General features: G+C 55.7%; 2 protein-coding genes across 2 annotated transcripts in view; one reads left to right on the top strand and one right to left on the bottom strand.

The window, feature by feature from the left end:
* LOC309657774 (uncharacterized protein) overlaps positions 1-13,294 on the bottom strand; it is a gene marked incomplete at its 5' end in the record, with an annotated part of 102,173 nt that extends 88,879 nt beyond the window's left edge. Inside the window, one exon of the mRNA XM_082455648.1 lies at positions 12,411-13,294. Coding sequence (XP_082311774.1) covers positions 12,411-13,294 — 884 coding nt within the window. The remainder of the gene's footprint in view (positions 1-12,410) is intronic.
* Positions 13,285-14,764, top strand: POU3F1 (POU class 3 homeobox 1). Its single transcript, XM_082422159.1, has one exon. The coding sequence runs from the start codon at positions 13,293-13,295 to the stop codon at positions 14,634-14,636; it is 1,344 nt and encodes a 447-aa protein (XP_082278285.1). The 5' UTR covers positions 13,285-13,292; the 3' UTR covers positions 14,637-14,764.
* Positions 14,765-14,819: the final 55 nt, after the last annotated feature.

The raw sequence follows: 14,819 nt of genomic DNA on the forward strand, positions 1-14,819 counted from the left end.
TGCAAGATTCCCCACGACCCTGGTCCCCCAGGGTGCCCAAGCCAGGCAGCTGCTGACAACCCCACAGCCAAGACAGAGCCCTTCCTCTTGTCTCTGTAGGGGGATTGGGGCCCCGAGTCCTCAAGAAACTTCTGTAAGAACCAGGTAGGGAGAGGAAGTACATAAACAGAAGGGTCACAAAAGTATAAACACTGACCAACTCTCCAACATACGCACTCAGTAAGCATAATTGAACTAGTGGCTGTGTTAGGCATTCAGTCAGTGGATGGATGGATGGATGGATGGATGGATGGATGGATGGATGGATGGATGGATGGATAAAGTGGGTGGCTGAATGGATGGGTGATGGATGGATGGATGGATGGGGCGGGGGTGGATGGATAGGTGGATGGATGGATAGGTGGATGGATGGATAGATGGATGGGTGAATGGGAAAACAGACAGAGCCATGATTTCCAGGTTAGCATAGCCCATCAGAACAAGATCTTCCTTTTCCTTTGTCCCATCCAGAAAACCTTCTTTACCAGGTTTCTTTATTCACCAAAGACTGAAGCACCAGACTCCTCCCTTGGCCTCTGAATTTTAAGCAACTTCTCTATTTCCTCTTCTCTGTACCTTTTCCTGCAGGAGAGGCTGAGGAGCCCAGGTCACAGGCACAGGTGGGTGGTCAGGAACTGAGAAACCCACGCTGGCTGAGGCCTGTGTGCTCACCATCTTAAGGAAAGGACACAGGGAGCCAGGCCAGGCCAGGTGAGTACCGCCCTCCATCAGAGTTAGTTAAGCACAGGGGGTGTTTCAAGACAGTGCCATCAGAAAACAAGTATGGAAGGGGAAAATCTACAGCTTTCATTTGGGGAAAAAACAATCAACTGAAACACCTGCCCTGACAGCGAGATTAATTTTGCTTTTCCAAAAGTGTGTTGTGAGCTACCATACTTCCAGGAGATGCTTCCCAAAGGAAGAGCCCTGGGGAAAACTAAGTATGGGAAACGCTATATGTTAAATGTATCTTATGAGCATTCACAACACATATTAGCATAGTAAAAGTTTGTAGTAAAGAAAAAAAAAGAGAAAGACAAATACCATATGATATCACTTAGATGTGGAATCTAAAACATGGCACAAATGAACCTATCTATGAAACAGAGACAAACTCACAGACATAGAGAACACATTTGTGGTTACCAAGGGGGCTGGTGGGTGGAGGAGAGATGAACTGGGAGTTTGGGATTAGTAGATGCAAACTGTTACATATAGAATGGATAAACAACAAGGTCCTACTGTATAGCACAGGGAACTATATTCAATATTCTGGGAAACCATAATGGAAAAGAATAGAAAAAAGAATGTATATATGTGTTTAACTGAGTCACTTTGCTGACACCAGAAATTAACACAACATTGTAAATCAACTATATTTCAATAAATAAATAAAGATATATCTTTAGGGAAAAAAAAGAAAACAAGTACGGAACTTTCTTTTCTCCCTGCCAAGAGCCTCGGCTCCGAGCCGCACCTTGGCTCCCTGAGCAGAGCCCAGAAGACAGGGCTTAGCTATGCAGGGAGCTGCTGGGAGGCCAGGAGCTAAGCGGTGGAGGGGATACAGAGAAGATGTGACTGGGAGCCCCAGGGAGAGAAAGTTCTGAGGCAGGCCTGGTTGAATGGGATTAACGTGGGCACCCCACCCTCTACTGGGTGGCTTCCAGGAGGCTCAGAGCCTGATCCTGGGCAGGGCCCAGGCAGGACATGTAAGACTCCAGAGCCGTGATTTTCTCAGGACCACCCTGCCTCACCCATTGTGGGGATCCTGCCCTTTCTGAGTGGCAGACACTCGTGACTGTGGTGGCTGGGAGATGGGAAAAGGCTGAAGGAATAAGAGGAGGCCCAACTGTCTCCCCAGGATTCCTTGTGCTGTTGTAAAAATTAAATGAACTAATATATTAAAGTACTTAGAAATATAGTAGGCGCTCAATAAGTGTTAGCCATCAGCACTTAGGATAGTGCCTTGCACAAAGTGGGCACTAAATAGTTGTTGAATTAATGTACGAATGAATGAATGAATCCTGCCCCCACTTAGCTCCTCTACCTCAAACATCAGAAGATACAAGTTAATTCTGTCTCCGTAGCTACTGAGGAAGGTGTACACATTAAGCCCATTCTAACCCGAGGGTCTTTGCACTTGCTATTCCCCCTGCCAGGAGTGATTTCCCTCATATCCTCACATGAGGGTTCCCTCCCTCACTTGATTCATCTCTGCCACTGAAAATGAGAAAGGGCCCTAACCACTGCCTGCTAATAGAGCTCCCAAAGTTGTCTCTCCTTTCCCAGTCAAGGACCCTCACCAAGTACGTACAGACACACACACACACAAATCCAGGCAATTCTAACTAGACAAATTCAGTGTCCCCACCCTACCCAGGGTTAGGACTAGAGTAGACAGGGGCTCTGGCCTGGCAGGTGGCCCCTCCCATATGCTGATGGCCATTAGTGCCCATGCATGACAAGGGCTCACCCAACCCACAGAGGAGGTCATGCTCTGTCCCCAACCACCCCCCTCCCAACCAACCTTGGCAAGAACCATGGTACCATGCAAACAGTAGAGTCTACTGGACCGTGATTTAAGATCCTAGCTCTATCACTTAAGGAAAAAAAAAATTTTTTATTGAGCACTTACTGTGTGCCAGCCACTGTGCTACCCTCCCTACACACTTGAGCTCATCTAACCCTCACAACAATTAAGCAAGGTAGGTGTGATCCTTATTTTATACCTGGCTGAAGCAGAATAAACTGGCTAAGTGCTCAGGCTGTAGAATGAAACAGAGCTGGGTTCAAATCTGACTCTGCCACTCACAGTGTGACCTTGGACAAATCACTGCAGCTCTCTGAGTCTCTGCTTCCTCCTCTATAATGAGGAGATAAGACAGCCACTGCCTTTGATCCTGCTGACAATCAAAGGAGATAATGGATAAAAGTGCCTTCAGCCTTCAATCAAGGTCGGGGCCCTGCCCTTCCTGCCTTATCTCACCGGCTTCCCTGCCAAGGTTTGCAGGCTGGGACTGGTCTTCCCCATGGTGCCAGGCACAGGGCTGGGCACAGCTGGCACACACAGACTATTCCTACTAATTAGCAGATTCTCCCAAGGCCTTGATTGCAGAGAGCACTCCCTGTCCCAGAGCATCCAAGCAGGGGATCCCCGCCCTGGGCAGCACCAGGGGGAACACCTCTGGAGGGAGGGCCCTTCCTGCCTCCGAGCTTCCTCCTTGTTTCAGAAGCCCTCACCAGGCTAGACCGGGTGTCCTAATCTGAACCCCAGATCCTGTCCTTGGGCTCCTAGGGTCTGAGTTCCTACCTAGAAATGCTGACTGGCACCCTGGCTTGTCTAGGACCATGGCCACCTAGAGACCCACGGGTCACTCACCCCAGTGCCTGGCGCTCTGACCCTGCCCCAGCCCCTCAGCTGGACCCTGCCTTATGCGGACAAACAGCCTCCACTCACACCAGCTGCACAAATCACCCATTCCAGAATCCCAAGCTCCAGTCTGCCCACTCAACCCCCCAGCTGCCATCCACCTCTCCACAGCTGTCACTTTCACCCCATCCAGCAGCCCCCCACGCATGCACACTCAGAGCCTGCAGCCGGTCCACACTAACCGTGCCCTCTGCAGGGCCCTGAAGCCTGGCAGAAAAATCACCGAGGCACTTTGACATTAATCAAACACATTCATAAATAAATATGTGTAAATCATATGCAAACCAAGGTAGGAATTTACATCTTTCACTGCTGAGTCAGCATCTCCAGGCACCAGGGATGCTGCCTGCAGCTCAGGAGGTTTGGGACAAGAGCCCTCCCCTCTAGGGGTCCACTGAATGATCCTAGATGTCTCATCTGAGATTCTCGAACTTTCAAGCTGGAAGCATCAACCCCTGTTTATTGATTGCCTAGTACATGCCAGGCATTATACATACTACAGGCATTCAATGAGATAACATGTAAAGTATTTAGAATGGTACCTGGCACCTACCTAGCAAGCACCCAATATACGTGGGCTATTATCATTAATACCTCTCAGTTTCTTCATTTGTAAAATGAGAATAAGAGTTGCACCTAATTCATAGTGTTTCGGTGAGGATGCAATGTGGAAACCCAGGTAGAAGCACTTAGCACAACTCCTGCACATAGTAAGCACTCAATAAATCTTAGCAATTTTATTATATAGTGTGTGCCCATGCAAACAAGTTCTGGAAAGATATAGCCAATAGGAGTAGTTAAGAGAGGGGAGGAAGAGAGATGAACAGAGGACTTCCACTTTCTGTTTTCAGATATTTCTGAGGCAAAGAATTTGACAAATGAGCTTGTATGGCTTTCATCAGCAGCAAGAACAAGAAAGCTATTTCTATTTGGTGGAATAAAAGTCACCAAGGCAGAGACCATGTCCTGGGAGCATCCACTTCTCAGCTACCTCCTCACCGTTCTGCACCCCTCCCTACTCAGCCTCTGGCCCCAGATGCTCTCCTTTGAACCTGGCCAGGGAGAGCAGTTTGCTCTGGGCACGGTGTTTATATTAACAACACCTTATGTGACTTTTCCTCTCTGGCAGGACCAGTAAGCCCAGGAACTCTGAAACTTCTCCAACAAGCTAGGCCAGGTCTCCATTCTCCCACCTGCCCTCAGGGATTGGGCCTGGACCCAGGTAAAGGTCTTCTTTCTTAGATGTGGTCCCATCCCCGGAGCCCAAAGAGAGGCCATTAGGTCTGGATTCATTACTGCTCCCCGAGCGTCACTTCTCTTCCCTGCTCCTGTCAGGAGCATATGTACCAAATCTTTGGATTCTATATGTCTTCATCCTGGTCGCAGATAGAGAATGAAATGAGATGGAAATGAGATGACAGAGGTACAACCATGTGATCATCCAACAGGCCTTTCTTACTGGTACCACCATAGACCAGGAATTGGGCTGGGTGCTGGGGAGACAAAGATGAACCAGAGCCAGCTACCCCCAGGAGCTCACAGCCCCATGGGAGAGACAGATCTACAAAGGGCAATGACAGTGCAGGCCCACAAATGCTAACACGGAGGTGGTCTTCACAATACATTGTGGAAGCAGGGCAGAGGTCGTGGCTTAGTCTAGAGAAGGAGTGAAAAAAATTTCCAGAGCGGGTGACCCTTGAACTAGGACTTGAAGGATGTGATGGGAGGACTGGGCGGGGCGGGGGGAGGGGGCGGTTGCGGGGGAGAAAGACATTCCAAGGAGAGGGAGCTGAGTGCACAAAGGTAGGGAATCATTAGGTCCCGGTGTGTTTGTGGGAAAGAAGCTCCGTGCTGCTGGTTCAGAGCAGAGGCAGGGGCAGGACCAGAGGGGGCTTTGAGCCTGATAACACATACAATTGGGAGCAAGGGAAGGCTTCTCAGGAGGCGAATGACATGTCCGAGTTGTGTCTTGGGGGAGCATTCTGATTTGATTCAACAAAGGGACTGGAGGAGGGAAGAACAGTCCTAGACCAGTCTTAGATTTTATAACCTATCCACTCCCTTATTCTTTTAACTTCGCTTTCCTGGAGTCCCTGGGGTGTAGGCTTTGGCTGTCCCTTGAGGTGTCCAGAGCAAGCAGGCCAATGGGCCTACAGAAGGAGGTAAACTGAGGCACTCTACAGAAGAGCCCTTCCCTGGTAGAAATGAGAGCAGGGACATGAGTCTGGCATATACTCTGTTCTCAGCCGCAAACCAAAGTTGAGACTCGAGGGTGATTTTATCTGCCATGACAAGTCCACCCCCAGGCTCAGACAGGTATTGTTCTGGGCTCAGCAGACATCCCCAAGTCAGACAGATGTCCAGAGTTCAAACAGACATTGCCCCCAGGCCAGGAAGATGTTGCACCAGGCCCAGACAGATGCCATGCCAGGTTCAGACACATGTCCTGGGCCCAGACAAAAGCTGTCCTGGGGCCAGATAATGTTCTGGGCTCAGCCAGGTGTCCCAGCCTCAAACAGATGTTGTCTCCAGCCCAGACAGATGCTACCCTAAGCTCAGACAGATGTCTGACACCAGAGATAGATAAAGATGCTAAGAGGTCCCTGGGAAAATATAATTCCTAAATCCTTCTTTGCCACTTCCGCCCTCCACCTGCTACTCTCAAGAAAGCCGAGGAAGGCCAGCATTGAGCTCAGCCAACTCTCTCCAGACCCTCCCAACTTGTAACAGCCATCTGTGGCGTGGTAGATAGTGGCGCCCAGGCTACCCAAGCTGACTCTGTATGGAGAAAGGGGACTGGGGGGGTCAGAGCTGATGTAAAGACCAGGCCCACTTAGTCTTACCTCAAACCCCACACTCTGGAACTGGAGGGGAGAAGTCCTGTGACCTCATCCACATACTCACGTACCTTGACCAATATACCCTAGGAATGTCATTACTGGGTCACTTGAAAATAATTATTGCTCCAAGGTAGGCTGCACTAAACTAGGGAGAAAGACAGGGATTAGGAGGCTGACCTGGTGTGGACATTAAGTGGGAGTGAGTCCCATTCATCAGCTTGGTCCTGGCTGGAAGAATGACCTTCTTTCCCCAAGAGCCGCCATAGGGGCGTCATGGACCAGGAAGGAAAAAGAGCTTTCCCATCACCACCACACAGCTCCCATCAGGAACTAGAGTTGTGTGTACTGCAGCTTTGCAGAAGTTGGAGTTGAGAACCCTGGGTTTTCCCGGTCCATGGGTGGAGGAGGCACAGCCACTAGACCTGGGGTGGCAGAGTGAGAGGCGTTCCGGTGAAAGCCTGGCCTCCCCATCTCCCCATCTGCCATAAGGGGCCTCATGCTAGTCTCTTCCAGAGGGGAGTTCCAAGAGACAGCAGCTCATGAATATGTAAATAATCCATGAGCCGTGCCCCCTCCCACAGGTGAAGTTGGGACCTCCCTCCAGCTCTACCTACTCCCCCTCAAGAGCTTCCTGGAGGCTGAGGAAGGTGAGGTGTGGTCTTTAAAACCACTCTTAACCAAAAAAAAAAAAAAAAAAAACCACTCTTAAAGGGAAGCACTGTCTGATACGATTACAAACACTAATGCACACATATTAATACAAACCAAGCACAAGCACCCAAACACAAGTGCTGAAATACTTATGGGCATCTGTAAAGTACAAACAGGAATTCACGCAAGCAGGCTAACCTACAGTCACCCACCGATACAAGCACACCAAGCCCCCAACACACTATTGTAAACACTGACGCACACAAACACAAGGGAACTCCCCTCCTTCCCTTCCCCCCTACCCGAGCTGTCCACCCCCCACCCCTCGGTCGGTTGGTCGGCCAGAGTCAACACCAGGCCCAGGAAGGCACCTCCCTTGCCTAACAATGGTGACAAGAACTTAAATCATCACTCGCTGCTCCCACCCCACCCTGTGGTGTTGAATTTTGCAGCCATCCAGATAAAAGTGTGTTTAAAAAAAAAAAAAGAGAGAGAGAGAAACTCAAACCCAGCCCCAGCCTTTCAGAGTGATTAATCCCCGCTAATGATTTACCGATTTGCAGAGAGCGTGTTCTGCATAACCGGATTGTGGGCATTAGCACCAGCTCAGAGGCTGCCATTCTGCTAAAAATGAAAGTAAATTTCAAGAGCAATTGACCACCCCTAATCTGAATATTCTACTGATGCACTGGGAGGATCCCCACACCACACGTAGACCTAGGGGGCCGAGGCAGGCGCAAAAATACAAGGAAAGGTTCATCCCTAAGAGATATTCCACCTTTCATCCTTCCTTCCCTTCCCCAAGACTGAGAGATCGGGAACCTTAAATTAAATGAAACTGCTTCCTTCTTCTCTGCCAAAGGCAGCCATGCCTCTCCTACCTCTCTGCTCTTCTATGCCAGGCTCTTTTGAGCACTGGAAGGACAAAAGAGGTAGGACACCTAGAATGGCTGAGTTTAGAGGGAGACAGGTGGGGGATTGCGAGCTGAGAATAGTGATCACATCCCTTGTGGGAGAGCTCTCTGGATGGTGGTGAGCGCTATGAATCTGTCTAGCTGGCACCAACCTGCACAGAGGGAGTGGATGCGCCTACCCAGGCTGGACTCTGCAGCAGCCAGGACCCTGACAGACTCTTCCAGTCAAAAACACGTTCCAGCCCAGAACAAGCCGGTTATGGGCGTGGTCACTCCTGACACCGCTCAGCAAGAACTGGTTGGGGGAACAGGTAGGTTCTGTTCCTGCTCACATAGCCTCTTACTCACCCCTAGCAGCCAGGGAGGAAAACCAAGCCAGGCTTCCCCTTCCCGAGTTTCCATCGGGGCAGTGATCTCATCCCACCTTCACAAGAACCCAGCAGAGACCATCCTGCCCAGCTTACAGATGAAGACACTGAGGTTCACAGAGATCGGGAGGCTGAGACTGGTCCAGTGTCCTCCAGCAGGCCTGAGTCTGAGTCAAGATGGAACCCAGGACCCTTGACACTCTGAAAACACAGGATCTGGGGCATAAGAAGACTAGCAGAAGGGAAAGGAAGTGGGCTGAGTGCTGCCCGCATCCCGCCGCCCTTCCAGCCCAGCCTGCCTCAGACAAAGACTTCAAGCCCACGCACACAGGAGGGCATCCTAGGACACGAGCTCCTCTAGCAGCCCTCCCCACGGGCCCTATCTCTCCTCTCTTTAGCTCCGCTCAGCACTCCTGACTTGTGAGCAATCCAGGTGGAGTGTCTTGGAGCCGGTCTTCCCGCAACACTGAAAAAGCCTTGGGTCTGCGGCTGCATCTCCTCTCAGTGCTGCCCTGGACTCCGAGGACCCACTGCCCCACAGACAAGACACAGCGGCAGGGGCCCAGAGTCCGAAGCGGGAAAACAGCCGGAACCAGCTGCCTCCTCTTCCTCCCTAGTCTCGTCCAGTGCGCCGCTGTGTAGGCTCGCCTGTCTGGGATGTGCGTCTGGAATATTACAGTGCACGTGTGGCGGCAGTGCAGCTGATGGCGAGTGTGGTCAGACTCTAGAGGCCGCGTCTGAACTTCTCAGGCGGGAGTGTGAATGCAGATGGCGGGGGTTTGTGTCTGTGACTTGAGACTTCGCACAGAGAATGTGGGGCTTGTGTAGCTGCAGTTCAGCCCCACAGAGCCTCCCCCTGCAGCCCCTCCAGCTCAGAGATCCCCCACAGCGAGGGCCCCATCTGCCGGGGGCTCGGTGACCTGTGTCAAATGAGCAGGCGCTCGGTCACACTCCAGAGCCTGGAGGAGGTCTCGCCACTCTGGGAAAGCCCGGGCAGCTCCTGGCCTGGGGGCAGGCTGGGCAGGGGCCCCTGCTGGGGAGGGAGGCTGGGGAGCCGCTGAGACTGGCGGCGACCTGGCTGGGAGCTGCCCTCCGCAGACAAGGAAAGTGGAAAAAAAAAATATGGAAAGAAAGGGCTTTCCTGCTTCGTTCGAATGAGTGGGGCCACTGACTCGCATGGACGAAACTCAGGGCTGAGTACAGCCCCTTCCTCTGCTTTCTGATCCACTGTGCAGAGGGGTTAGTTCCTACAGGCTGTAGGTGTCTGTGTGATGCGTGGGGTGGGCCTCTTTGTATCTGTGCGCTGGGTGGGAGAGTGTGTGCTCATGTTTGTGAACACACGAGGGTGTGCCCATCTGTGTGAATTGGCGTGCCAGCTGAGAGCCTCCATGCTTGTCACCCGAAGGGCCTGCAGGTCCCCTCTATGTCTATGTTGCTGAAGGAATGCCTATTTGAGCCGACTTCAGCCTCTGCATGGGTTCTGCGAATGTTCCTGTTGAGACACATGCCTGTATTTATCATTGTGTGTTGATTAGTGTGACTTTGAATATCCAACCTAATGATGGGAGTCCATGTGTTCCTATTATGAATCTGAATGTTTGTCTCCAGGCTAAATTTCATGTGTGTATCTGCATGTTATGCGTTCGTGTGTGTGTGTGTGAATGCACATCTGTTCATATGCCTAAACCATTCTGTGTCTGCATTGGTCAGCTGGCTGTCTGACTTCCGTGTTCTGGGTTTTCTCTGTGGTCTATGAGGGTAGGGCTCCTGGAGAGAGGAGATGTTCTGTAACAGGTGTCTCTGCCAATGGCCATGTCATAGCCCCCAGTGTCCCACCCAGAATCTCTAGGGGCAAGAGCAAAGGGGATGTCGAGACTTCCTAGGGAAAACTTAACTCTCAAATATAAGAAAACTGTGACTCAAGACCAAACCCATATCATTATAGAGGTTCTAAAAATTCCAAAGCAGAGAAAGGAATGTTATCCTTTCCTAGTTCACACTGTTGTTCACCCCAGAGCAGCATCTCATATTAAGAGGGAGCATCTAAATTACATGCTTTGTTTCATCCTTGCAGCTTCAGAGCAAACCTGAGAAGCAGGCATTACTGTCCTCATTTTAAGATAAAGAAACTGAGGCTCCAACAGGCAAAGCAAAGAGCAGGGGTGCTGAAGGGGGGTAATGGGATTGGGACTGAGATTTGCTAGCTGACAAGCTGGCAACCTAGGAGCCTGGCTTTGCTGCAGCCACCCCCTCAATTCAGCACAGACCTGGGGAACTCAGCTTCAAGAGTGCCAGCTGACCAGAGAGCTCTCTCTGTGAGCTCTCTCTGCTGTGACGGCCAAAGCCGCTGCCTCCACACCCTTCCCATCCCACAGCCACAGGGAGGATGATGGGGAGTGGGACCTCCACGCATTCTTTGCCCTCAGACAAGCCTCAGTTCCTTCAGCTGTGCAATGGGAGAACAATCCCAGCGCTCACTCTCGGGGCTGAGAGCAGCAGGTAACGTGATGAATGAAAAGCATTTGGTAAAGCACCCATTGCTCATGATGACCGTTCCAAACAACACCTGTCCACTGTCCAGACATTTCCCTTCGTCTGACAGAAACTGAGACAGGTTCATAGACTCACAGACCATCAGAGCTGGAAGGGAGTTTACCAGAGAGGTCACCTGGCCCAAACCTCCAGAACCCCACTCTACAGATGAGCAAGCTGAGATTTAGTTAGAGAGGGGGAGTAACCTGTTCATTCACTGGGCACTAACAATAGAAACAACGAGAGTGAAAGTCCTTTCTGAGCCCTTTTCACTCACGTTGTCTTGTACCGCCCTCTGACTTACCTTAGTGAGACAGGTGTGCTGCTTATGGTACTGTTATTCCCAATTTACAGGTAGAAGAACCAAGCCCTAGAAGACTGGGCCAGAGTTACTCTTGCCCAGGAAGATAGCGGCAGGTCCAGGTTGGAAGCCCAAGCTTCAACACCACGCAGGTCTGGTTAGGGCTGGCGTGAGAAGGGACTTCACGACAGGATTCCCAGCCTTGGTCCTACCTCCTGAGCCTGGGAGAGAGGCCAGGAAGGCGAGTAGACCAGGAAGTCCTGGACTGCCTCAAGGTGACCACTTCCTGGGCCAGAGTCCAGGAAAGCCCAGCATCCCTAGCTAGGTTCAGACACAGGGCTCCATCACAGCTCTTGCAGTGGGAGTGGTACCTAAGGACTCTGCTCAGGACAGTGGCCAGTGGCCACCTCATCCCTTGGGGGCTAGCCAGAGGCTGGTCCTAGGGCGTTTAGGGTCTGGATGAGCACAGTCTGTGCCCAAGGATGACCCTTGTCACTGTCGACTCTGCCCCCGTCACCCCCACTGCGGCTGCCCCCTGAGCCCCCCAGCACCCTTCTTCACACACTGAGGCTTTATTCCACAGTCCTGACTTGCCAGTAGGGCCCTAGCTGGGCCCCCAGCTCGGTCCTCCAATCTGGGACCCCCGGGGCCCTGGAATCTATGAATCCATTGGAGGCAAGATCAGGGATAGAAAAGAGGTGAACTGGCAGCTGGAAGACTCCCGGAGAGCCAAGCCTCAGCGTGGGGAAGACGTGGAGGCTACAGCTCATTCCACTCCTCCTCCAGCCAACGTGGCACAGAAGAGCTGATGCTGGGGTCCAAGTCCACTCAGGGTCCTTCAGGGAGTCCTCAAAGACCCGGGGGATGAGTACGTAAGCCAACCGCATGCCGCACCTTTCCAACAAGACCTCTTCAGTCCCAGTTCCCTTTTCAGCAGCCCCAGGCAAGTGGGTTAAACTCCAGCCCAGAGCTCCCTGCAAGGCTGGACAGCTCCCAGCCTGCACGCCGGATTTCTGAGGCACCAGCGCCCTTCCCCATGTCCACGCCTCTCCCCACCTAGAGCAAGTTTCCCCGGGGCGTGACCCCGCCATAACCCAGGCCAATGAGCCGGGCAGGCAGGAAGGAGAAGGAGCGAAGCGGCGGCGTGGGTCAGATACCCGTGGGCCCAGTGTGTCCACCATGCCTGTCGGCGGTGCTTTCCCGGAGCCACGGTCTCCACCTCGAGATCCTCTCACTCAGGAACCTCGGAATCGGCCTGGTTACAGGAGCTCCCGTCTCCCCACAGCAACGCTGCCGCCGGCCGTTCCGGACCCGAGCCACCCGCGAGGTACTCACCTGGGCCGCGGCGCCCGGGAAAAGGAGAGCCCGTGAGAGGCGTGAAGTCGGGGCCGGTCCGACTCTGCCCGCGCCCGACGCTCTCTCAGGGCGGCGGAGGTCGACGGAGTTGCGCTGGGTGGTCTAGAGGGTGAAGAGGGAATACGAGACGGGCCGGGGAGGAGCGCAGAGGAGAGCTCCGTGCCCGCTGGAAGTCGCGGGAGGCGAGGCGGGCGAGGTGAGCAGCCGCGCTGCAACCGAGCCGGGGACCCGCGCCGCCTGCCGCTCGCAGCCGCCGAGACCCGCGGGAATCCCGGCCCGCCGGCAGCGGCACGGCGGAAGGAGGAGCGCGGGGCTGAGCTGCTTCTCGGAACCCGAGCGCCTCCCGGAGCCCGCCATCGCCGCCACCGCCTCTGGCCACCCGGGCGGGTGACCGGCGGGAATTCTGCTCGCTTGGAGCGTGGGACCCGCCGGGCTCGGAGTCTCCAGCGCCGGGGGAAAGTGGGGCCCACGCAGCCAGTACGAGAGGGGGTGCGGTCCCAGTGCCACCCCCGCGCCACTCCCCACGTGGCGGCCGCGCCCCCGGGGCGTGAGCGTATACGCGGAAGGTAGGGGGGCTGTGAATGAAGCCCCAGCGGCCAATCAGCATGGTCGGCGCGCGGGACCCCAGGAGTGAGGCCCAATGGCGAGCTGTGGGCGGCCGGGCCGGGCGGCAGGCGGGCAGGGGGGGCGGGGGCCGGGGCCGGGGGGCGGGAGGCGGCTCCGCTGGCAGCCAATGGGCGGCGGGTGGGGTGGGGCTCCGGAGCGCTGAGCTGGTCGGGCTTTAAGCCGGCGGAGCGCGGCGGCGGGGCCCGCAGACGGAGCGGAGCGGCGGCGGCGGCGCGGCGCGGGGCGCGGGGCGGCATGGCCACCACCGCGCAGTACTTGCCGCGGGGCCCCGGCGGCGGAGCCGGGGGCACGGGACCGCTTATGCATCCGGATGCCGCGGCGGCAGCGGCAGCGGCGGCGGCAGCCGAGCGGCTGCACGCGGGGGCCGCGTACCGCGAAGTGCAGAAGCTGATGCACCACGAGTGGCTGGGCGCGGGCGCGGGCCACCCCGTGGGCCTAGCGCACCCGCAGTGGCTACCCACGGGAGGAGGCGGCGGCGGCGACTGGGCCGGCGGCCCGCACCTGGAACACGGCAAGGCGGGCGGCGGCAGCGCCGGCCGAGCCGACGACGGTGGCGGCGGCGGCGGTTTCCACGCGCGCCTGGTGCACCAGGGGGCGGCCCACGCGGGCGCGGCATGGGCGCAGGGCGGCACGGCACACCACTTGGGCCCGGCCATGTCGCCGTCGCCGGCGGCCGGCGGGGGCCACCAGCCCCAACCGCTCGGGCTGTACGCGCAGGCGGCCTACCCGGGGGGCGGCGGCAGCGGCCTGGCCGGAATGCTGGCGGCGGGCGGCGGCGGCGCGGGGCCGGGCCTGCACCACGCGCTGCACGAGGACGGCCACGAGGCTCAGCTGGAGCCGTCGCCTCCGCCGCACCTGGGCGCCCACGGACACGCACACGGACATGCACACGCCGGCGGCCTGCACGCGGCAGCGGCGCACCTGCACCCGGGCGCGGGCGGCGGTGGCTCGTCGGTGGGCGAGCACTCGGACGAGGACGCGCCCAGCTCGGACGACCTGGAGCAGTTTGCCAAGCAGTTCAAGCAGCGGCGCATCAAGCTGGGCTTCACGCAGGCCGACGTGGGGCTGGCGCTGGGCACGCTGTACGGTAACGTGTTCTCGCAGACCACCATCTGCCGCTTCGAGGCCCTGCAGCTGAGCTTCAAAAACATGTGCAAGCTCAAGCCGCTGCTCAACAAGTGGCTGGAGGAGACCGACTCGTCCAGCGGCAGCCCCACCAACCTGGACAAGATCGCGGCGCAGGGCCGCAAGCGCAAGAAGCGCACGTCCATCGAGGTGGGGGTCAAAGGCGCGCTCGAGAGCCACTTTCTCAAGTGCCCCAAGCCCTCGGCGCACGAGATCACAGGCTTGGCCGACAGCCTGCAGCTGGAGAAGGAGGTGGTGCGCGTCTGGTTCTGCAACCGGCGGCAGAAGGAGAAGCGCATGACCCCGGCGGCCGGCGCCGGCCACCCGCCCATGGACGACGTGTACGCACCCGGCGAGCTGGGGCCGGGCGGGGGCGGTGCGTCGCCGCCCTCGGTGCCCCCGCCGGCCGCGCTGCACCACCACCACCACACACTGCCCGGCTCCGTGCAGTGACCCCGCGGGCCGGGCCCCCCGCCGGTGCGCGGCGAGGCGCCGCGCGGCCTGAACTCTTTTTGTTCGGTTGCTTTGGATTTTACAAAAAGCCCAGAAACTTTCGAATAAAACCAAACACCCGGACGACCCTCTCCTGCGAGCAGCGAAGACGGCCGATAGGCTGCGTCGCCCGAGCCCCGAGAG

The sequence above is a fragment of the Balaenoptera physalus genome (genome assembly GCF_965194825.1).
Source record: "Balaenoptera physalus genome assembly, chromosome: 1".
NCBI classification, from domain to species: domain Eukaryota; kingdom Metazoa; phylum Chordata; class Mammalia; order Artiodactyla; family Balaenopteridae; genus Balaenoptera; species Balaenoptera physalus.